The following is a 24,917-nucleotide window of genomic DNA, read 5'->3' as shown; positions in this document are numbered from 1 at the left end:
TGGCTTGTAATGTCCCTCCCAGGGGTGCAGAAGACTTCCATGTTCTGTGTTTGCTGGAGAAGCTGAACTGGGAAGAAGCTCCAAGCCAGGAGGATTCATCCAAAAGATGTTCAGGGGATGCCAAGCCCTGATGAGCTGTGAAACCTTCCCATTTCCTGACTCTGCACCCAGAAGATGCTGGAAGGTGGCACTGGGTTTATCAGTGAAGCAGATTTCCTAGAAAATACTTACCCACACAATCAGAGAACTCCTGGAGGGAAACAAACCATGAGCACAAACACACATGTGACTGAAACTAGAACCAGAGATGATCAAGGCTCCACTGGGAAACTAGGAAAAATTCTATTTTGAACACTGAATAAATGTGCAAGTAAGAGAGTGAAGCACCCAGGTAGTACCAAAGCACCCAGTCTTTTTTATTACAACATTTATTTTAGTATAGAAGGCACTTACAATACAGAAAGGAAAAAAAAAAATCAAATATGAGAGGCACCAAAAGTGAAGTTAGAATTAAAATGACAAAGAAACAGTTTACCAGACAAAAAGGAGCACCCTTCCCTGTTAACAATACAGCACACAGAAATAAAGCTATTGATGACTAATTTTTTAAACAGTTAGGGCTTTTTTTTTTAATAGAAAAAGATAAAGGCTGTTCTACTGTGAACTGAAATTAAAAAAAACCAAAAAAAAAGAACCCCTCCACACACCTGTACAAGGATTTGGGAGTGGGTGGTGTTGGCAAACAGGGGGCCTTTCAGTTCTGGCACTGCAGGAGGTCCTGGTACATCTCAATGAGGTGAGCAGCCTCTCTCTGCCCAGAAAGCACAGCACCATGGGTTGTGGAATAATACTTCCTGTGAGTGGCCTCCCCTGAAAACATCACCTGCATTGGCTGGAGAAGACAAGAAAAAAAAAAAAGAAAGAAAAAAAAAAAAAAAAAAAAACCAGAAAAAGCTCAGCAGCATTTACAGGTGAGGGGATAAAAGGAGATGAAACTTTAATTTTCCATGCCCTCCTACATCCCCATGAGCTGACAGTGTTATCCATCAGTGTTATCCCCATCAGTGTGTTCAGACTGCTGGTTCTCCAGATCCTGATGTGATGCACAGGGATGCTCCTGCTGACTGCTGGGGGGTTGGACTGGGTGACCTTTAGGGGTCCCTTCCAACCCAAATGATTCTATGGTGACAAGCAAAATGTTGTTTTAGCAGGGTTTGTAGTGATAAGAGAAGAGGTGATGGTTCTAAACTAAAAGAGAGGAGATTCAGACTAGAAATAAGGAAATGTTTTACACAACAGTGGCCCAGGTTGCTCAAAGAGGTGGTGGATGCCCCATCCCTGGAAATATTCAAGGTGAAGTTGGATGGGACTCTGAGCAACCTAATTTTGCTGAAGATGTCCAAGCTCACTGCAGGGATTGTAAGGTAAGGACCTGTAAAGGTCCTTTTCCAACCCAAACTGTTCTATTTCTGCCCACATGAAGCTCATTCTCACTGCTGAGCCCACAAGGAGCTGCTTGCAGGGCTGAGGCACCACCACAGAGCCAGATACCAACTCCTGTAACCTCAAACAATCCTTCAGGAGTCACTCAGAACCTTGATTCTGATTCCTCTCTTTGCTCCTCTGAATTATACTTCAGCACATTAAGGAGTTTTTCTTCCAGAGAGGAATTGCAGAAGGAAAAAGTCATGTCTCAAAACCCTCCAAGTGAGACCAGAGTGTCTGACCCCTTCCATCAGTAATCAGATCCTCCCTCAAACTACTGCCCACTCAGTTCTGAGGCAGGAATTTCAATCTACCTTTTTTCCCTAGGAACTACAGAAAAAAGATTCCCAAAGCTCCTGCTGTGCTGAACACAGTCCCATGGTAGGGCCAGGCTCTGGATGGAGAAGACAAGATCGGGCGGATGCTTGGAGGCTGCATACTCATCACCCTTTTTCTTTGGATTTAGACTCACAACCCTGGAGTAAAGGATGAGTTGGGCTTAGTATGTTACTGCTCATCAGCTGAGCTGTAACTATCTCCATATGTGTTCTTGCTCCCCTGGCTACAGTCAGAAAACAAAGGCAATATCTGAGGAGCAAAGTCATTGTCCTCTTCCAACCCAAAGTCCCCCAGCCAAGGACTGAGCCTCCCTCACTCCCTGCTGCCAACCCAAAAATCTCCTAATATGTACCTCTGGCACACTGAAGAGGTCAAACCCTACATGTATCATTTGTCCAGACAGGGAAAGAATAAAAATAATAAAAACTGGAAAACCTACTACTGGAGACCCAACCAAAACTCGTCCCCTTCAAGCTCCCTCCCAGAGCTGCTGCCCAGCATCATTTCAGCCTTCTTGCCCCAGAACCAATCTGGGCCATACTTACAGCAGTTTTGGAGCTTTCAGCATAAGGCAGTGGTTTGGCAAGTTTCTCTACATCAGCCCCACTAGATCCAACTTGGGTGTAAGAGTAGGAGCCACGGAAGTAGGGATTGCTGCCCCAGGAGGACCGCAGGATCCGGCGAGGTTTTGGAATGTTTGGATTCCCTGGAAGAAGAGAGAAGACAAAAAGTAAGATTGTGTTCAAGAAAAAAACATGGGGTGGGATGTATTCTGTCTGATTTATTGAAAATATACCCTAGCAGAGCCTGAAGGCTACTTGGAAGAGGCCCTAAACCAGATCTCTTTTTTATTAGTGACTTCTAACTATCTATAGAACAGATACAGCCTCCCTTTTAATCTCAGCTACAGTCTTCCATCTTGGGAAAGATCCCAGAAAACATCACCAATACATTGGAGACCCTCTGGCTAGGCTGGGTTGAGAGCATCTCAGTGTCACTGACCAGGATTTTGTTGGCATCTGTGATCCTGTCTGCTTGGGCAAGACAGGGATGGGGAGACGAGGAGATGGAGAACTGCACTAAGGATAAATTCTCTTTGTGGGAGAGCTGAGACTCATCCTTGAGGCAACCTCACCTACCCAGGCAAGCCTGGGAGACTCTCAGCACAAGAAACAAGAGTTCCTGTGCCTTCTGCAGCCTCTGTAGCACTTCATGCTTAGCCTGCTATAAAAATGATCCAAATTCCTTTGTTTTCTTCAGCAGGGATTAGAGAGGGAGACACCACATTGCAAAGAATAGTCAGGCACTACATTATTTACCCCTGTTTAGCAACTATTTAGCATGCTTTTAATTCCTTAAAATCAGGAGCAGGTTACTTCCCTGGCTCAGCAACTGTTTTTAGAAGCATCACGTGTCAACCAGAACTATGGAATCCAAGGCTGAAACAGAGCAAAGGCACCTGGATGGTTTGCCAGAGTACACTGTGAACACCTTCTGACCATTAACCCTCAGACAATAACATGGCATGGGCTAGCAAATAAATATACCCTGTGAACAAAACATATCCTACCACTGAATGTTGTTTCAGGAATAAGAACTTAGCATAACAAAGCCTCTAAAATCCTCTCCCCTCCAAGAATCTTCAAAGCAGGAATGCCTGGGATGGAAGTGAAAAAGCCCAAGGGAGTCTGAGAACAGGGAGGGCTCAGATGTGTCAAGGAAATAAGTTTTATTTTTAAGGGCTGTGGGAAAACCCAGGAGAACACACCATGGAAGCTGCTAAGACAACACAACACCAAAGAGAGCCAAAGCAGCCATCCAGGACACTGCATTGCACAGAAACAACCACAGGATTTATTTTCAAATAAAAGGAGTCTCTGCAGAGAGCTGGTGGTGCCTCTTCTGTAGCTGGTGCATGTTCTCATGTCCCACTGTCAAGGTATTCAGAAGATTTCCAGTACAGGACTCAACAAGTAAGATGCTGATGGAAAGATGATTACCTTTAATTACAGAGGCTTACAAGTGATGAGATGAGGGCTTGTCAGCCTGCAGGGAAGGCCACAGATCTGCTAAAAGACTGAGATTTGTTAACAAAAGGAGTCTGTGGAGTCATCAGCTCAATCAACAATTGTATAAATCCTGCAATCTTTAATAAAGCAATCGTTCAGACTGGTAAAAGCAGCAGCTCTGTCCCTCCCTAGTGTTTCCCATGGATGACCTTGAACTCTGCATTTAAGCAGGTGAACAGCAGCCTTCCCAAGGAAGGGAATTACCAGGGAATTTTTCTTCTCGTAGCAACTTCATCCCAAAGGAAACTGCAGCACAGCATCATGAAGCACATGGCCTTGGGCACATGGCAGAGCTCCTGCAGAAATGGCCCAGAGCAGGTCTGAGGAGCCTGGGTAGGATAAATCCCAGTTGTACAGCTCCCAGAACCAGTTTCCTTCCCCAGCATCATGCTGGGGGGTGCAGCTCTCAGCACCTCCTTTCAGATTCTCAGCTGCAATGAGCAGGATCCAAGTGCCCACCCTGCAAGCACTGTGCCCCTGCACTTCTGTGTTTATGCACCTTTTAATGGGAGGAAATGTCTCTTTTGAAGAGAAAAAATCCAGAGGAGCTTGGCTGAAGATCAGGTGGGAACAGGTAACATAAGCTCTGACCCTGAATTGCTGTTTGCAGACAGAAATCACAAAGACTGGGAGGACCACACATGGCCAAGAAATGTTTAACTGGAATTTCTCTACCTGCCTTTAAATAGGTGGCTAAACATGTGGATAATTAACATTTAATACAGATGTATTTCCACTGTCCAAAGAAAGACAGCATGGCTAGAAAAGGGCTTTAGCCTTCACCTAAAACAGGAGGGCACAAGAGAACTCCATGCCCCTCAAACAATCCCATCTTTACCCAGCTCCTGGGAGATGTGGCTGCATAGATTTAGTGGTTATGGGGCTGCTTAGGAGACAGAGGATTTCCCTAAAATCACCTCCCAGGTCTAAATTAAGACACCCAAATGTAGTTGGCCACCTGGCAGCAAGGTGTGCAAGATCCCACCAAAGCCCAGAGAGATCTGTAGGACTCCCAAACATATCTACAGACACCAGAGACATCCCCAGGCATCTGCAGAGGGCTGGAGTACAGGATGTAGAACCTAAAAGATTTTCTCCCCTCCAGAGAAATAGCTGGAGGACAAGGAGGACAAACCCAAGGCATCTCCAGCCACAGCTTGACAAATCAGTGAGTCTTTCAGAAGGGATCAGGACAGCAATTCCTGCCTCCTGGAGCTTAGCCAACAAAGAAAAGAGAGCAAGAGTCCTAATTGCTCCAAGGCATCCCATTTAATCAGATTTAGAGGATCCTGCTTTCCAGCCATCCAGCTGTGCAAAGCAGTAATTGTCAGTGGTCCTCAGGTTAGAGCAATCTTCAGAGCTTTTTCACAGCAAAGGCAGATAATCCACAGAACTAACCTGCCTGTGGAATTTAAGGTCATCCCTCAGACAGAAATTCTCAGTGGGAGTTGAAAGGGATGGATTTAATAAAGAACTGGTCTAAAATCCCCTGAAGGCAAAGCAAAGGCCTCCATGAGCAAGGGACTGGGAAAACACAGCTGAAGATGGGAGCTGACCTGGGTAAGGCATTAATTCTGTAACAGAAGAAGAAATAAGAACACAGGGGATTTTATACACAGAGCATGAAAGCTACAAAAGGCAAAGTGAACATTAAAAGGCTGATACTACCTACTTTCATTATTGAATAGAAGGCTCCCTCTCTACTCAGGAGGGGAAAGCTCCTTCAGAGCACCAAGTGAGCTCTGGAAGATCTGAAGTGCCTTATTGAAGAGTCTTTCTTCCCACTGAGCTTAGCATCCTAGGAGGACTTAGTTTCCCAACTCATTTAGCTGACTTCCACGAAGTTGGGTGGGTGGGAAATGCTTTAAAAGCTGGGTTTGGTGGTGCTAATTGGACCAGAGGAGAGGAATCATTTTCAGGAATGACTGCAGTCAGATCACAGCCAGAAAGCTGCTTTGTTCCCCCAGCCCTAACTAACCCCTTAGCTGGGCTAACCTCACATTCCTGATGAAACAGATTAGCTGAGGAGAGGGTAGGTGCACGGAGAGCTGAGCAGGCTTCTGTGATTTCATCCTGCCTGGCACCTGGCCCAGGGTAGCCTTGGGAAGTTGTTTTTTCTGGGAAACTGCTAGGGAAAACAGGAGCAAGGGGACCAACGTAAACCCAGCCCCCCCCAGCAAAGCCATCCAGGGGCATCTGTGAAAAGGTTTCCTACAAATTAATAAGGTTTCCTACAAATAAATAAGGCTTCCTACAAATAATTAAGCTTTCCTACAAATTAATAAGGTTTTTTTGGGGGGGAAGGAAGTGGATCAGGTCATGTTGTGTAATGGATGCTCCAAGGACATGTTTTCTTCCAGCAGTTTCAAGCAGCTGAGAGGTGAGCTTGTGTCCAAAGTGTTCATTGCAGGGCAAGGCCCTGGTAAATTCAGCCTGAAATTCTGCAGGGTTAGACAGCCCAGGATTAGGAGAAGGCTGAGATGGAGCTCACGTTGCCAAAAAATCTGATGGACAGTGACCACGTGCAGTGTCAGCTGGAACAGCAACTGCAGCACATACCAATCCCAACATATTTCCATCCTGGGAGGAAGAGAGGAACATCCAACACATGCAAACAATAACAACAGGGAAGGAGCCCAAGAAGGAAGAAGGAGGGCATACTCCCATCTGCCAAAGGAAGATGCCAAGAGCCAAATTCCCACTGATGAATCAAAGAAAAAAAGAGGTTTTAAGCAAGCAGTAACAGTCCAAGCTGTTGATATGGTCTGTGAGATGTCAGCAATGGAACAACTTGGCCTTAAAGAGAAAAACCTCTACAGAGAAGAGAGAAGAACACAGTTGGGCTGCAAGGTGTCTGCAGAAGATGTGTATGAAGTAACAGTGAATGTAGAAAGAAGAGAAGAGAGAGAAGAGAGAGGAGAAGAGAGGAGAAGAGAGGAGAAGAGAGGAGAAGAGAGGAGAAGAGAGGAGAAGAGAGGAGAAGAGAGGAGAAGAGAGGAGAAGAGAGGAGAAGAGAGGAGAAGAGAGGAGAAGAGAGGAGAAGAGAGGAGAAGAGAGGAGAAGAGAGGAGAAGAGAGGAGAAGAGAGGAGAAGAGAGGAGAAGAGAGGAGAAGAGAGGAGAAGAGAGGAGAAGAGAGGAGAAGAGAGGAGAAGAGAGGAGAAGAGAGGAGAAGAGAGGAGAAGAGAGGAGAAGAGAGGAGAAGAGAGAAGAAGAGAGAAGAAGAGAAGAGAAGAGAAGAGAAGAGAAGAGAAGAGAAGAGAAGAGAAGAGAAGAGAAGAGAAGAGAGAAAAGAGAAGAGAGAAAAGAGAAGAGAGAAAAGAGAAGAGAGAAAAGAGAAGAGAGAAAAGAGAAAAGAGAAAAGAGAAGAGAGAAGGAGGTAGAAGGTAGGAGAAAGGAGAAAGGAGAAGCAGTCCTGGAACCATCCTACAGGCTCCAGCCCAAATGCAACACTGAAGAAGCTGAAACAAGGATTCAGTTTTGGTTGCTGCATCAGGGTTTCTGAAGAGAGCAGTAAAACATGAAAGGTTTTGGGGCAGTAAGCAGTTATTCAGGTGGTCCTCAACTTCCAGGACCCCTTCTCTAGATCTCTATGATGTTGGCAGCAAATGCTTTGTAACACTTGTGAAGATAAATTCCTTCAGTTATAGGTCCATGGACAAAAGGTAAGGCTGGAAACCCACTGGGATTTGGCTAACATGAGCTAGCAGACCAATATAAATAGTTTAACCACGGGACCCATCTCCAAAATGGCACAGAATACATCTAATCTTGGAGGATGCTGCTCTTACAATTGCTTCTAGCTAGGCAGAAAATCAAAATTCCTTATTTCAGGAGTGCAATGAGTCAGCCACTATTTCCTTCAGTGTTTCTGCCTCACACCTGTGCTCATCCAGTGTCTTCCATCAGAGGATATCAAAGAACTCTGTAAACACAAAAAGCCCTTCCTTGGGGAGGTCTGAAACCTCTAGAGAGGCAGCTGCAGACAAACCAAGGCCTAACATGGTCAAGTATTAAAGTTTTTAGTGATTTCATTTGGATTTTCTCAGTACAACACACCTAAGGTCTGCCTTCCTCCAACTGCTGCTTTTAATGTGATGGATGCTCAGTAAATGGGAAATCTGTGAAGTCTAGGAAGATTCTGGTAAACCACTCAAAAAAAAAAAAAAAAAAATTTCTCAAGATCATGGATAGTTGGAAATTGAGGCCACTGAGATTTCCACATAGTCTGGAAGTCAGGGATGGGATTCAACCACCTCATCTCAGCCCTAAATCTGTTCAGCTCCACTGGCTCTAAAAGAGCTGAGCTCTCCACAGCTGAGATCAGTCCTCAGAAGCCCAGAGTCTGACAGCTCCAGCTGCTGAAGAGTTATTTGTGATTAAATAAAGCAGAGGATGTGAAATCCTCAAGCACTTCTACCCACCACTTCCTGAGCAGGTTATCAGCCCCTCTGTATAAATAACTTTCAGGCACACCCAAGAAGGAGGTGTGCTGGAAGCAGAGGCACAGCCCATCCAAAGGGCTGTAAAATGCCAAAGAACTAAAAATGACTTCAGTGCCTTTCCTTCCTGGTGGTTATTCAACACCCCAGCCCCACTCTCCCTCTCTTCTCCCCTCACCAAAAGGACCCAGAGCATGGCTGACCTGTAAATTTACGTAGCATTTCAGTGCAGGTTTCTGCCACAGTTTCATCATCACACTTCTCCATGATCAAAGCCTCTTCTCCACAGATCCAGCCACTCAGGACATGGCCATACCTCTCTGGTGGGTAGAGCACATCAAAGCTGCAGATCTTCTTGTACCACAGCTCCTCGGGGTAAGTCAAGCTCTCACTCTCCGCCTCGTCTTCCCAGACAAACTGGATGCTGTTGCATTCAGAGCTCCAGAAAGGCTCTTCAAACTCCAGGAAAATCTTGTCAGTTGTGTTGATTCCTAGTTTCTCAATGGCCATCACCTTGTCCTCGGGCAAGCGGGGATGGAAGAGGCTCTCGTGGCGTTTCTTCAGGACACCCAGGGACACGGTCACGATGACGTGGTCAGCTGGGATGAACTCACAGTCCTCGCACTCCACGAAGACATCAGAGCCCTTGTCCTCCTCGGGGAGGTCACTGTTGTGGTCAGCCACCCTCTCAATCTCCTTGTGGACCGACTGGTTCCAGTGGATGCACTTGACCGGCTTGCGGAGCTGAATGACGGACTCGGGGATGGAGCGGGCTAAAATCTCCACGATTTTAATGAAACCACAAGGAATGATGTGATGGGCCCCAGGGATTTCGGTCCATTCCCCAAATTCACTGAGCGAGACTTCATCCATGCTGTGGGAGCTGCTCTCACAGCTCTCTACCTAAGGAAAAGCAAGACAAAAGCAACATTGCCACGGAGCAACTCATCACAATCACAGCACGGCACCGCAAGGGTACTTTGGGCAGCTATTTCTGCTGTCTGAAGCTTTCAGTGTGCTGCCAAACCCTCAGCAATCAGCAAGGTAACCATCTGCAGAGGGGGAGAGGACCCAGCACAGAAAGGAGGAGAAAGGAAATGCCAAGATGGGAGACAGAGACACTTGTGGTCCATTCACTCCATGGGATTATCAAAGCGTTAAATTCGGGACCTGGTGCTGAAGTCTGCAGGAGTATTGGGCACAGCTGTAGTTTCCAGAGATCCCTGGAACAGAGGCAGGATGTTTAGCCTGACCTGTGATAAGTTTCTAATGATTAGAATCATAGAATCATAGAATCAGCTGGGTTGGAAGGGACCTTTGAGATCATCAAGTCCATCCTGATGCATGGGACACAGTGATCTTAAAATCTTCAAATCACCAGTCACAACAATTCACACAGTGTAATTCTTCAAGCATTTCAGGCAAAGGCAACATTACTATTCCTTGCCTTACCTTTTGGCCAGATCTTTCCACACCTTAATGGCCATGAAGAAGAAGCCTACATGCCTAGACCCTCCTCCTGTGGAGCACCCTGGTGCAGGGCAGGAACTTCTGTGCTAGGCTGAGGTGTCAAGCAAACAAGATGCTCCAACAGGAGCTCCATGTTATGAAAAGAACCAGCTGGCAACTGGATTCTTTCAACCACAGAGGAAAAATGCCAGGGAAGAAAACAACCAAGACTTTGCCTGAGACACCAGTTAATCCCAACTCTCTTGGCACCCACTCTGATCTGACTGTCTTAAGCATCAGAAGGTTTGTTCTTCTCAGGTATCATCTCCCATGAGAAGGGATTTGCATGACTTGCAGAAAAGTCTCTGGCTGTGGCAACCTGTAGCTACCCCAGAAGTAACTACCAGGAAAACCAGAGCTGCATCAAGTGACTGACATTGTCTGCACAGGGGATGTTACCTGGATAACACACTAAACCACTGGTCTTTCACATGGCAGCTGTGGGGACACCCTGTGACACAAACTCTTGGGTTAGGACACTGAGGTATCAGAACAAACCTCAGAACCCACGTGTTCAAATCTCAGCTTCATCACAGACCCCCTGTGAGACCCTCTAGGTCTTGATGTCTCCATGTTTCAGCTTCCCACCTTTCCCATACACTTATCCACATCATGGAGCACTGCTTGCCTTCCCTGCCTCATTTCTTAAGTCATTATAATTAAAAAAGGAATGACTGTTACACTCATAGAGCCCTTGATGCAGCATTTGAGTCCTCATCCCACAAAGATCTCATTTAGGTGAAGGCATCAAGGAGATAAAAAGAATAAAGGAAGCCATGAGGAGAGATGATTAGGGCACGGGTTTGTATAATCTACATTTGATTTTATATCTTTACCTTCAGAATGCTGTCTAGGGAATTCTCCAGCAGATTATTAGCATCAAAATTACATTTATTCTGGTCTCTGATATACAGGGCAGAGGCAGAAATGGGTAAAAGACACTTTTTAGGTAGGATCCTGGCATCGAGGCACGAGACAAGACAAGAAGCTGATAACAGAGTAGCTTCATGTGGTAAGAAAAACATTAAATCACACCAGAAAATGTAACAGGGCCTAGGAAACCCCCTTCTAATTAGAAAGCTGGAAGTTTAAGGTAAGGAGAAAAAATAGTAAAAGCATTATTTCTTGCAGCCCCTGTCTTCAGCCTTGCCTCCTGGGGAAGAGCTCAACAGAAACCATCCCGCAGAGAGCAGTTCCCCACTGATGGACAAGGCTTCACCAGGTGTCTGAAGCTCAGGATTTGTCAATTCTTAGTTAAAATAAACCCAAAAAACCCCAATGACTTGTACACACACCTTCAGGTACTGCTGGATCATGGCTAGTTTCAGCCTCTTGATGGCCTCCGTGTCATCCGGGTCGGCCTTGACGCGTTTGCGCACCACGTCCCGTGTGAAGACACCCACACTGTTCTGGCTCTCAGCATTGACTGGTTTACCTCGTTGGAAGAACTCCTGAGTCAGGTTATAGACCTGCCAGAGAAGAGCACAAGGTTATCCACAGCAGATCCCAAGCCCCCAGCACAAGGCTTTTTTCCTCCATCCAAACCCATCCAAGAACGTTCAGGTCGCCTCTTGCCTTTGGGGATCAGCTTTGGGTTTATCACCTGCTCTGCTCCAACTCCACACCAAGTGGTGCCCACAGGTACCTTGGGTAGAAAGGAGGATCCCTCCAAGCAAAGACAACCACCCTTATTCACCTCCATCAGGCCAATTTCTAGTACATCACTACTGGGTTTAAGTTGTGCCAGGTTTAGGGTGGATATTAGTTAAAAATTCTTTACTGAAAGAGTGGAATGGGCTGCCCAGGGAGGTGGTGGAGTGGCCATCCCTGGAGGTGTTCAAGAAGTGTTTAGATGTGGTGCTTCAAGATATGGCTCAGTGGTTGTAGTAGTTAGATTATGCTTGGACTCAGTGATAAGGTTTCTAACCTTAATGATTCTATGATTAAGTTATTTATAAATTTGACCGTGCCCTTTCTGTCACTTGCAGAAGAGCAAGTGAGGTGTTTCTGCTGCCAGGCAAGCACAAAAGCCTCTCTACAGAGCAGGCTTGGGTCTGCAGTGTGTAATTTCTGGCTCTGCTGAGCAGTGTCACAGCCTGACTTGGCACCACTCTCCACCCAAAGTCTACACAAAGCCTACAGGGAGAGAACTGGAGCAGCAGGACCCATGTGCATCCTCACAGCTGACAGCTCTGTTCCCACTGGGATGTCTCTGGAGCAATCTGTGTCTGGTGCAGACACTTCTTCTAAAATCTTTCTCAGCTTGAAGGGCTCAGATTTTTGACTGCTCTAACCTGGAAGGAGCCCTTCCATCCTCTTTGTGATCCTTCCAGACAAGGAAGGTGGAGAACGACGTCCTACAAGGCATGAAGGCTCCAGCAAAGGAAAAGAAAGAATATTTTCTCTGTTCCCCAAAGCCAAAAGCTCTTTGGCAGTTTCAACATCCCCCAGTTCTCAGGTCCACTGAGTTAATTTAAGGGCCAAACCACTTCCAGCAAGCAGAAGCTGGCCAGACCTTGTGTCAGCACAATGCAGCCCAGCTTCCCTAAGCCGATTGCACACTGTAAGCAGATAACACCTCACAAGACAAGCAAAGCTGTGGTAAAACCCAGCTACCATTTGGCCAAAAGGATAAGGAACCCAGGGCTATGTTTTCATTAACCATTGTATTTTTCACTGCCCAACAGAGAGCAGAAATGCAAACAGCAAGTCTGTCCTACACGTCATCCCATTACTTAGGTAGCAAGAAGGTATCACCACCAGGATTTTTTTTTTTCCTCAGGATCCCTGTTATTTCTTTGCTTTTCTGTTCCTGAGGGTGCTGAACCATCTGATGAGGAAGGCAAAGCTGTTGTACACAAGCAGGAGGTGAAACAACAGCAAGTCCTGATCTTAAGATTAAGAGAGACACTGTCACACTAACAGAATCAAAAAGGTGCTTGAAATGTGTTCTTTAACACACACATGCATCAAACAAATCCCACATAGGAAATTACAGGAAAGGTTGAATGCAAGTTACATTTAAGACAAGTTTTCTAATGAAAATGGAGCAGAATTATGCTGTCTGGAGTTGGAGTTAACCTGGGCTTTGCCTTCCCAGGTGGGAAACTGCTTAGAGTAAGAGAAAGCATCATCGTGCTCATGGGACCACTTCTGAAATTCCTGGGAACAGGCATCTGTGAGATCTGAAAAGTCTCCTTCAATCATTTCAATCAGTTCCTGTGAGAGTTCAAGTGGGCTTTATCTTAAAGAGCCTGGTGAAAGGTTGCATCAACAACCACCTGAAAAATTCTTCTGGTTTTCTAATTAACCCTACAAAATCCCCATGCACGCATCAGCAGGGATAGCTACACCCTGTGCAGCCCTCTTTTCTTTTATCACAAACCTGATACAAGCAGGGAAAAAAATCATGACAGACTGCATCAGCTCCCAGCTTCTACTACTGGCAAACTCACACCCCAGCATAGTCAGCTCATCATTTCCTCTGGGTTTGGGCAAAATAACTGCTCCTAGAAGCCCCTCTGCAAGAACCACCAGCAGAAGCAAAGGACACATCTCAAGTGACCATTCCACGTGGATTTCCATCCCTAATTCTGCAGGTTTACACACAGTTCCGTGGGGGAAACGAGGCTGAAGGGCAGAAATTAAAAAGAATCACAGAATCCTAGAATGGGCTGGAAGGGACCTTAAACATCACCTGGTTCCTGCGTGGGCAGGGACACCTTCCAAGGAGTTAATGGAATAGCCATAATCCTAAAATGTCTCCCCTTGGGCTTAGATCTTCTCCCTTCTTTTCAACCACCTTTGGAGCATCCCACAACCAGGGGCTCTGCCAAGAACATGGGCTCCAGGAGGGATGTCCTCAGTGTTACCTACTACAGCCTTCCACCTCCACGTGTTTACTACCTACGTGCTCCTGCACCACCACAGGAAGAGGCAGCCTCTTAGGAAGAACAAATCTAAATAAAGAAGTTTTTCAGCACTGAAGGAGGTCAGGAAAGCACATCCCCATCCATGCTCCTTCCTGCCAGCCCCCGTGGCATTGTCTTTTTCTTCCTTGGCTTCAAAACTGCAGTGACTTAATCCCCGGTCAGTCAAAAATCCCTGCTGGAGATAGGTCCCTGCTGTCACCCAGCCAGACATCTGTCAGGGCAATAGAGGGGCAAGGGAGGGAACAGTGACTCTTGGTGGCCCTTTGCTCCTGCTTTCCACGATAACACGAGGCACTGGAGCTTAATTGGGGATGGCACGGAGCCCAGCACAGGGTGGGGGTGAGAAGGGTTGGAAAAGTTGTTCATTCTTTGGAGACATCCCTCCCCCAGGAGCTGAGCAGCACACAGGGGGGAAAGCTGACAGATAACAGGGTCATTAATTAGCTGGGTGTTCAAGGGAGGGCTCCTGAGAAGCAGGTCCACATCCTCACTGAAAAGCCTGTATAAAAATAAACTTTTTTTCTAAATCAGGCTGGCTGTGAAATTCCCAGGCAGCCAAAGCAGTGGGGTTTTGCACCTGCATTTAACTTACCAAGTTCACCACCTTCCTCCCACCCTTCACAAATACCTGGGAGCTGGCCTTAAATATCTCTGTGGAGAGGGAAATGAGGATTTAGCAGGGACAGAAGAGCATCTCTGGGATGGATTGCCCCTATTCTCATTCCCCCAGCAGTTATAGGGCCACACAGAGAGACCTCAAAGTTCACACTCCTCTCCCTTTCCTTTCATGCAGATATGGTGTAAGCAGGCAAAGGCAAAAAATCCAGCATTTTCCCAGTTGTCCTGGAAGGAGTGGAGAGGAAGGTGGGAAGATGATGAACACGTGGCATGGACATCAGACCCAGGGGAACCTTCCAGTGCTGATGACCCATTTTTCTGAGAGACTTGAGCAAACGATGACCTTCAGCAGTGCCAAGGTCAAGGTCTAAGGAGAGCCTTCAATCAATAGTGGCTGAAGAATTGTCCTGCCCACAGCAGGCTCAATATTTTTTCTCATGGTGCATCACTTGGCAATCTGTGGTTGGAAATCCAAGGAGCTGTTCTGCAGGACTGGAGATTTTCCCTCCTACCCAGCAGTGCTCATTTTGCTAATGACCTCAGGGCTTTGGGTCACCTTGGTCACAAGCTCCTGAGAGATCTTGACTGATTTCCATCAAGTGCAACACCTTCTCAGGTAGGACAGTGCCTCTTAAGAGTTTTCTGCTACAGAAGGGAAGAGCTGAGCAGTCTCAGCTGCCTCGTAACCAAATAAAGGCTTCTGAGAGGCATCCCTACAGCTATTAAAAATTCAGGCTACTGCAAACAAAAAGAGGCAAAACTTGTACTGAAGTCGAAGGAGCCAGCCAAAAAAGATTGGACAAATGCCTGGAAAAAAGCATAAGGACTTCCCAAATGAACTAGCAAGGCAAAGCTCTGCATGTACTGGGGTGCTTTGCCTTTCACACCAGGAAAATCCAAGCACAGAGAGGAGAGACCTTTGCCTTGCCAGGCTCCAGCTTCAGTGGCTCCACATCCCTAAGGAAAAAACTCCAGGGAGGGCCCCTGTGCTTGGCACTCACTGGAATTTGGCGTCCAGATGACAGGGTAAGAGGGGTTAGAGAGGCACAGATGGAGAAGGAGAGCTGAAGGCTTTTGTTGGAGGCCAAGAAGGTGGCAGCAGCTGCAGGGCAAGGAGGGCAGAGTTTGACGTGAGTGCACAGGGAGGGAGCTGGCTCTGCAGGGGGCAGAGGTTTGAACCTGTGACAAATTTAGCCCTGTTCATTCAGGACTACATTTTCCACTGGCAATGCCAGTGTTACTGATTAAGCTTTGCATCATGTGGTTGCTGGCTGTTTTCTTGGGTTTTTTTTTCAAGTCAGGACAGAGTGAGTTACAGCCTCCACTATCGCAGCCTCTTCTAAAGGGGGAGATGCAGCCAAGATGCTGCCCCAAGACCCTCAAAAGGGTCTGGGAGCTCTTGCAAGGCAAGGGAGAAGCCTGACCTCAAGATCTGGTGGTCTGTATGATGGCTTTTTACCCTCGACAAGTTCAAGACATTTTAACAAAACCTCTCAATAAACCTGCCTCCCAAAAACTAGAGATGCAGAACTGGAGACCAAATTATTCCTGGTCTACCCCAGCACTCATCTCATCACCAGTTAAAGTAGGAGAGTAGTGGACAGACAGAATGAAAAGAAAAAAGAAAAAGGAAAAAAGAAGGAAAGGAGAAAGGAAAAAAGGAAAAAAGGAAAAAAAAAAAGGAAAAAAAAAAGGAAAAAAAAAAAGGAAAAAAAAAAGGAAAAAAAAAAGGAAAAAAAAAAGGAAAAAAAAAAGGAAAAAAAAAGGAAGAAAAAAGGAAAAAAAAAAGGAAAAAAGGAAAAAAGGAAAAAAGGAAAAAAGGAAAAAAGGAAAAAAGGAAAAAAGGAAAAAAGGAAAAAAAGGAAAAAAGGAAAAAAAGGAAAAAAGGAAAAAAGGAAAAAAGGAAAAAAGGAAAAAAGGAGAAAAGGAGAAAAGGAGAAAAGGAGAAAAGGAGAAAAGGAGAAAAGGAGAAAAGGAGAAAAGGAGAAAAGGAGAAAAGGAGAAAAGGAGAAAAGGAGAAAAAGGAGAAAAAGGAGGAAAAGGAGGAAAAGGAGGAAAAGGAGGAAAAGGAGGAAAAGGAGGAAAAGGAGGAAAAGGAGGAAAAGGAGGAAAAGGAGGAAAAGGAGGAAAAGGAGGAAAAGGAGGAAAAGGAGGAAAAGGAGGAAAAGGAGGAAAAGGAGGAAAAGGAGGAAAAGGAGGAAAAGGAGGAAAAGGAGGAAAAGGAGGAAAAGGAGGAAAAGGAGGAAAAGGAGAAAAAGGAGAAAAAGGAGAAAAAGGAGAAAAAGGAGAAAAAGGAGAAAAAGGAGAAAAAGGAAAAAAGGAAAAAAGGAAAAAAGGGAAAAAGGGAAAAAGGAAAAAAGGAAAAAAGGAAAAAAAAGGAAAAAAAGGAAAAAAAGGAAAAAAAGGAAAAAAAAATGGAATGAAATGGAATGGACTCCGGTGAAAATGCAAAAAACTAAAGGTGCTGGGGAAGTGGGGAACTCAACAGAACAGAAACCAGAAATGCATCAGGCAGACTCAGCATGTGTAACCAGAACCATTCTCTGCACTTTATGGCAGAGGAGAAGGTCCCCAGGGCCACACTCCTGCTGCTTGGGACTGCCCACCCACAGGGACACTTGAATTTCATTTACAGTCTTCTGGAGATTTTCAGATCATGTCTTGCCTTAAGTCCCACTCTTCCTACACAGTGAAAGGCAGAAACCACAGTCAGGTGTCTGAAATCTCTCCAGATCCCATCTGACACCCAAAGAGGCTGAGACAAGGAGCTCAACAAAGCCCCTGCAAGAAATTCCAGCACCATTTGAAAGCAGCCAGAGAAAGCATCTCCCCAGTAACAGCAATTAAGAGGTTGGCTGATGTCCCCTTGGCTTAAGCTGTCCCCTGAATATTTTTTATCACAGAGAGTAGCTGCAGATATTTTTACAATCCATAAATGTGAAAGCCTTTTCTGTCTCCTGGTGATAAAGATATATCCTGTGGCACCAATAAGCTCACTACGTGCTGCATAAAGAAGATTAACTTTTAATGTGCTGTTCTCTCATGCCACTGGCTGCTCCCTTCCAAAGAAAAGGGGAGATTTACCAAATGAATCATTTCTAAAACACTGACACCTTGCTGGAGCCTTACCAGCTGAATCTCAAAGCTCTCATCTTTATATTCTCTTCTCATTTCAGAGTCTGTCACCCTCCCTTTTGCTGGAGATTCTTCTGTCAGCTTTGATGACCATCACAGAGCACCACACACAGCTTGGCAATGTGCCATTTACATAAATAATTCTGCTCCTTCCAGTATTTTCACTTATTCCCTCATTGTTGTTAATATTGCCCCCCCACATCTCACCTGTCTTTTTTTCCTGGCTGGCTCTGGTTCTGTTTTCAACCCAGGAGCACAAAAAAGTTGTCCTGATGAATTATCCCAACATTTGTCCAAGATGAATTCCCTCCCAGCCACGAGTTGCTGAATTCCTTCCATAACAAAGGCTCTCTGAAATTCCTACTGCCCCTCTCTAAAACTGAAACCAATTTGGGTCATCCCATCACAGATGACAGTTCAGACAACCCAGGTCAGCTTCAAAAGTTTTTTCAAACAAAACAAATAAAAAAAAAATCCCCGTTTCTGCTCTCCATTCAATTCTTGATAATTCCTCACAGCCTACAGTGACTTTTCTCTTGGTGGCTTTCTTAATGCTCTTGGACATATTTTTAAGCACAAAGTATGCAAAAGTAACCTGCATTTACTCTGGTGAAGTTCTGGCAGATGAAAATCTGAAGATTTTAAGCATGGCTACAGCCTGATGAGAATAATAATGTTTTGCCCCATTTTCTGTAAACCCCTAAGAGACCACAGTACCTGGAGGACTGGACATTCTCCACTGATCCTCCCATGAATGTACTTCAGAAGCAACACTAAAAAACTGTGAGGAATAATCACAATTAACTTTGACAAGCCTCTGTCTTTCACTCCACTCTTCCTCAGGCCAAATCTTTCTGGCAGCAGATACAACTTATACCAGTTCCACACACCAATCAGTAGGAAACCCCATGAAATCCCCCTGAAGGAAATACAAGGATGACAGCAGCAGTGCCAAGTTACATGGAAGCAAATTTGGCCTCACTGCTTTTTAGCAGAGTTAAGTCTTTCCACTAAACATGCATTTTCATTTCCACCTTGCAGCTTTTTCAGTGTTTTTAGGTGCTTAGTTTGTAGCTGCTTGTTTGGGTTGTTTTGGGGTTTTTTTCTATCTGCTCTTGTCACATCCTGAGCCCCTCATCCACACCCAACTGAAGAGGACATCACTGAACATCAATCAAAAGAAGTTAAAAGAATCTAAACTGAAATCCACACTGGTGTCAATCTGCCAGAAAAGATGTTCCTTTTCTTCTGATGGAAGAAAATCTAAAATTCCAATGAAACTGCACTAACTTTGGCACAAGCCACGAGGGGATTTATAACATCAATAAAATGTCACAGGGCTACAATATTTAGCTGCTGGTTGCTAAGGTTCTGAGTTCTACTTTGCTGAGTGATTTGATCCCTCCTCTACTCTTTCAATGAAGTAGGAACTTTCAAGAGCAAACGACTGGATTCCCCCCAGCAATACTTGCTGGAAGTGATTAAATTGATGACAAACATGGAAAGATTGTTCTGCCTACCAACAGTGAGTTAATCCCACATCAGGGACCAATAAGGTGTAGTTAAGCAAATTACATGCTGATTTTTTTGGAAAGAAATTAAAGCTGTGCTTCCTTTTCTCCTTCTGCCTTACTTCAGGATGTTGTAGTGTCAAGGGGTGTCTGTGATCCAGGCCACCCTACAACCTGACAAAGCAGCTGAGTACCAACCTCGTTGTATAAATCACTGAATTCTTCAACCACATCCTTCGGGATCCTCTGCCCGTTGTTGGTGAGATGATAAGCCACCCCATTCTTGGAGTAAAGACTGATCCTTCCAACACTTCTCTCACTATCAGTAGTCTCTTCAAGCAAACCATTGTCTTCTGCTAGATGATAGACTGGGTTTCCATGTGAACCATGAATCCACGTAGCTCCCAGTTCAAAAGTGGCGTGCCCTGCAGGAGAGTCAACCAAGCAAACCAGTTATTGAAGCCCTGGAAGCTCCTCACACTCAACCCTAAATGAAATGTACATGAACAAAAGCAGAAAAATTGCCCAAGGACAACACATGTTTGAACATCACTTAAGCAAGCTCACTCTGTTAGACAAGGGCAGTGCCAGGGCTCTTCCAACCAGTCCTGTGGGATACAAGTTTAGGCAGTTCTGGAAGAAGATGGGAAGTTTCCAACAAAGATACATCACAGTGACACACCTCTGATGCTTCAGATGAAATTCAGAATATTCTAGGCTCCCAGTTCTTCCCATGGTTGTTGCTAGCTGCTCTATCCTTTCTACTTGGCCTTTCTAAAACATTTCCTCTAAACCTGCCCTTAGGAAGGTGATCAGACAGCAGGGGATGTACTGCTTGTCTTGCAACACAAGCCATGGGAGGATTTCCAAGCCCTGGAGATGTGGTGCTGAGGGCCATGGGGCAGTGGTGGCCTTGGCAGTGCTGGGGGAATGGTTGGAGTTGATGATCTGAAAGGTCTTTCCCAACCAAAATGATTCCATGATTCTATGAAGGGGGTGCTGGAAGGAAAAGAGCTGTTAAGAAGCCACAGTGCATTATTGCAAAAAGGACATTCAGGGATACTTATTAAATACTAAAGTTGTAGGACAAGAATAGAGTACCTAAAAACTTCAGCTATCCAGTCATCAAGTGAATGGGATGGATACTCAAACACAGAACAAATCACACCATGGCTGAGGCTGGAAGGCACCAAAAGACCAAGAAATGCATCTACAGCAGGGAGATGCAGAAAAATTTGGATTGCCTTGGGATGGCCACATTGGCCTGCACACTGACCCTTGCCCTGTGATTAAAAATGCATTTACAAATACACCTCAGATTAAATGCACCACAAAAAATGCATTTCCACCCCCCAAGTGAGTAAATAGGTTTTATTTTATTATTTATGCCCTTGAAAATTTAAATCAGGTTCTTTAAAATGATGCACTGTCAGGTTAGACACCAAACCTAGTCTCTAATCACCTTCAATCACTTTTCTGCCTGCAAAACACAAAGATTTTGGCCAGCCTCACTTTCTGGTTTCCTTACAATTAATGGGGTTTGCCCCAGAACTCTGATCCCTGCCCCCTAAAAGAACCAGCACAGCCCCAACTGGGCTGAGCACAGAGGGAGATGTACAGCAGCTGAAAGGAGGTGCTAAAAATAAGCTTGGGTCACATCTTCCACCCAGATTTTTTACAGATTCTTCAAAGTCCAAAGGGAACTGTCTGAAGCCTGACAAAGCTGTGTTCTCCCTGCATCCCTGCCAGCACCACACTGGATTTCTCTCACCAGAGGTGTTCCTAATTAAATGGGTCAGTTAATAGGATCCTGCTCGATGCAGAAAGGATCCTTGCAGTTAGCAGGCATCATATACTGTTTGAGATGTAAATGTATGCTCAGGCAGGCAGCCAGAGCAGCACTGGGCTGAAATGCAGTCAGGTTTAATGTGTGAAAGCTCCAAGAAATGTTGCTCCCCAGCTGAGACTCTGCCTCCCAGGGAAGCTCCACTACCTTGTTTTCCAAGCAGACAACCACCTGGTCATTAGGGAACATGCTGATTGCCCTTCAAAACCCTCATGGCAGAACTTTGAGAGAGCACAAGGTTTCTACATCTACCCCCTGACAGGTAAAACCCAAGCAATGTGCTTCAGCCCCGAGTCACAAACCTGGGAATATTTTAAGGCATCACAAACTCCAAGACATTCCCAGAGCATCCAGCCTGGAGGAAATGACTGCTCTGCCTTGGCAGCCAAGAGGTACAAAGCTCATAAATAATACTGCATGTGGCAGGCACCTTGTTAATGCACTCCTCCTCTGAGCCATCAGATGCCAGAGCAGCAGCAGGAATTCTGCCTGCTGCTTCGTGGCAGGAGCTTGGTCCCTGCTCCTCTTAAAAACCCTCCTGGATATAGCACTTATTTATGGAGCACCTGATCTTGGAGAGAAAAAACCAATAAAACATGCCAGCAGGTCCTGCTGTATTATGATGTGTTCCCAGCTCTCCTGTTTTCAGCAGCTGGGTGGAATAAAATCAAACACTGATAAATTAAAGAGAGGCATTCTTGCCTGTCATACTTAGAAACTGACTGTATCCACTCCTAAGCTGTTAAGATAGTTGTTACCTAGTGTGAGATGACAAATTATTTAAAAGTGTACAATTAACTACCTATTTTTAATGAGAGAGAGCTATTTTTAATGAGAAGTAGCTCTTTTAGGGCCTTATAAAAGACTTGAGCTTCAATATTAATTGGCTGCAACTGAATCATCAGATAACATCAAAAATAGAAAAAGAAAAAAAAAAAACCTGCTTCCTATTCGGTGGCTGCAATTACTGAGACACAAGCAGCAGTCAAAACAGGCCTTTACACAACAATATACTGTACCAGGAGTTTTCCAGAGGAACAGAGATTGTGTCTCAAGCCTTCTGAATACGCACGGGAACTTTCCCATTTCCCCTCTCAGCCCTGCCTGTTTCTTGGGCATCCTGTCCTGATATGTCTGCAGTGGATACAGATGTTACAGATCATATAAAATTAAAAAAAAAACTACAATGGACAACCACACCAACCCCTCTGCCTCCTCTGTGCTAGAGGTGATGAACCAAATCTCTGAAAATCCAAGTAATTCCCCTGGGCTGAAGAGTTTGAGGGTGTTCCTGCTTAGTGGAGGGGGGTTGGACCTTGAGAGGTCCCTTCCAACTCAATTTTTTCTATAGTTCTATATTCTGGTTGAGGGAAAATCCTGTCCCCTGCAAGACAGGGCTCAGTGAGAGTGGAACTGTGAGCAAATAACCCTGGGAGGGTGCTCTGCTGAGGATTTAAATCAGAGTTAATTGTGCAGGCAGAGGGAGAGGCCAGAGAGGTTTAACATTTAAATGCCACTCAGACAAGCTGATCAAAGCAGTCTCATGTTGAAGACCCAGACAGACCACTTCTGGGAGACTGTTTTGTAAGTTTTAATGAGCTCTGAGAAATCAAGTTGCATGCCCCAGGTGCTATCTTGCTGCTCCAGGCAGAATGGAAAAAGAAAACAGAGCCCAGGGCCATGATGCCCTTCACCTTCACATCAGGGAAGGAGGAGGTTTGGAGTACCTGCTGCTTCTGAAGATTTCAACACCCAACTGGGCTTGAAAATTGTTTGGCAAAAGGGCAGGGGATTCTGCAAAGTGCACAAAGGGGCAGAACAGGGACCCAGCTTGGGAGAGAGCTGCAGTCCCTGCCCACAGCACGGTGAGAGTTGGAAGAAGACAAGATGGACAGTCTGGAGTTTTAAGAAAGATATTAAAAAGATCAAGGCTTTGGATTCCAGCCCTCTGCAAAAAACACACCCCAAGATCTCCACCCAAGTGAAAAGCCTGCTTTTGTTTCGTGTTAGTTAAAAATTGGCAACAAACTGGAGGTAGATCCCCAGCAAAGGAAAAGATAGGAGTAACCACTAAAGGTGTCCAAAGGTGAAAGACTTTGTCTCTATACTCATACAACAAAACTATTTCACAGGTGCACTGACAAAATGATGTATTGCTCCCCAAAGAGTTCAGGTCTTTAACACTTCCCTCCTTTCACAGATATGATCCAGGATATTTTTAATTGTGAGTAAAGGACACACTTCCCATTCTAACCCCCATGCCAAGTCTCAGCAGAATGTGAAGTGCCCTATTCAAACCCCAGAGATTAGATTTGTCCCACTGCCTTTCCATTCATTTCCCTTCTCAAAGTTCCTAGGACACTGCTGTTTATTTACCATGGGGAGTTTCTCAAATAAAATCCACTCAGTGATGTAAGCACCTGGAAAATGAAAAGGAGGGCAGCAAGAGGCCAAAGGTAATAAATAGAGAGTGGGATCAGAAACAGAACTCCTTAATTGAAATCAGGAAGGCAATTCATTAAATGAGAAGAGAGCTTTTTGCCTCCTGCAGAGTAGACACAGGCAATGCCCTTCTAGATACCAGGGAAAGTTTTGTGGACTACTGTGCTGCAAAGGACAACGTTTGTTCCAGTCCTTTTGCACTGAAGAAGTTTTACAAGTCCTTCCAATTGACATGGGATTAAAATACCCAGTGTCTGCATCTTTATTCCACGCTAAGAAAGGAAGCCACAGAGGTAGGAAAGCTGCAAGCCAGGATGAAAGGAAACACTGAAGGGGTTTTTCCAGCAGCCTGATTCACAGAGGATAGTGCCCCACACAGTAAATTAGTTCTAGGGAAATGAATGGGGCTGTTTGTGAAACAGAATAGCTGGGAGTTTGCCCCTTTGCAAGTGATGAAAGTCCCTGAGAAATGGCCCTTCACTAGCCAGGAGATTTACTGACTGCTCCTAGGCTCGAGTCAAGCTTGAAAACGTTGGTGGAAAGTGCCTCAATAGAGTTATTTAGTCACAGACCTGCTACACAGAGCTCTGCCTGTCCAGAGGAAAACAACCACCGAGGTCTCTGTTTCCTAGGAACACACTTTGGGAGCAGTTCTCCCTGAAAAAAATACCCACAGGGTAGCTCCGATCCACCCGAGCTTTGATATTCCCCACACCACCACCCCTCCAACAACCTTTTGCACTTTTGCCTGTAAAAAAAAAAAAAAAAAAAAGCACATTTCTAACAGAAAACCTCACGGGCAGAGCCAGCAAGCCCAACCCATCACTTCCCAAAGATTTGCTCTTACCAAGCTTCACGCTCTGCACGCGGCCCCCGATGCGCTCGGTCGCCTCAAGGACACTGACATCCGTGAAACCACTTTCCAAAAGTGCTTTGGCTGCTGAGAGCCCTGCAAGCCCAGCACCAATAATCACTATTCGAGGCTGTCGTTTGCTCCGTAGGCCACTACTGAGAGGATCATCCGTGCTGTCTGCAGATATTTCACAACTTTGCATGCCGTCCAAGCTCTCTTTCTAAGGAACCTGAAAAGAGAACGAACGGAGTTTAGGGAGCTCGGCTCAAACTCAGCCTCTGCAGTTGAAACATCCTAAGGAAGGCTAAAAAAAAAAAAAAAAAAAAACCAACAAAAAAACCAAACAAAGAAGTCCGGTAGAAAAGAAAGAACATTTGTGAACTAGACCCATCCTTCAAAATTGAGATGCACAGGAAGGATAATTGAGGTCAAATTGGGATGCAACAATTTTTTGGCCCGGAGCACCAGTACTGGAAACTCCAGAATCTCCACCCTCTTCTACCACTTAGACTATTTCCAGAGATGTCAAGTGATTTACAAAGTCCTCTGTCTTTATATAACCTCCACAAGTGGCAATTTTGTGGTAAAGACTTAAAAAAAAATTAAACAAAATTAAAAAAAACAACAAACCACACGCCCAGTGCCACCAAGCTCCACAACAGGATGGTGAAGCTTCACTTTGCTTCTGTGGCAACCACAAAGCATAAGGTTCATATAACCATGGCACAGGGTAAAGAG

At 45.3% G+C, this 24,917-nt stretch overlaps 1 protein-coding gene across 4 annotated transcripts in view; it reads right to left on the bottom strand.

Moving 5' to 3' along the window:
* Positions 1-388: 388 nt before the first annotated feature.
* Positions 389-24,917, bottom strand: part of SMOX (spermine oxidase) — a 62,471-nt gene continuing 37,942 nt past the window's right edge. For all 4 annotated transcript variants that reach the window (XM_071753177.1, XM_071753179.1, XM_071753176.1 and 1 more), the window contains 6 exons: positions 24,174-24,408; positions 19,237-19,463; positions 11,138-11,311; positions 8,537-9,236; positions 2,370-2,530; positions 389-892 (listed from right to left, as the gene is read on the bottom strand). In XM_071753177.1, coding sequence (XP_071609278.1) covers positions 755-892; positions 2,370-2,530; positions 8,537-9,236; positions 11,138-11,311; positions 19,237-19,463; positions 24,174-24,381 — 1,608 coding nt within the window. In that variant the 5' untranslated portion in view covers positions 24,382-24,408 and the 3' untranslated portion in view covers positions 389-754. The remainder of the gene's footprint in view (positions 893-2,369; positions 2,531-8,536; positions 9,237-11,137; positions 11,312-19,236; positions 19,464-24,173; positions 24,409-24,917) is intronic.

Source organism: Heliangelus exortis, chromosome 10, assembly GCF_036169615.1.
Source record: "Heliangelus exortis chromosome 10, bHelExo1.hap1, whole genome shotgun sequence".
NCBI classification, from domain to species: Eukaryota; Metazoa; Chordata; class Aves; order Apodiformes; family Trochilidae; genus Heliangelus; species Heliangelus exortis.
Note: the sequence above shows the minus strand (reverse complement) of the source record. Positions and strands in the feature narration are given on the sequence as shown.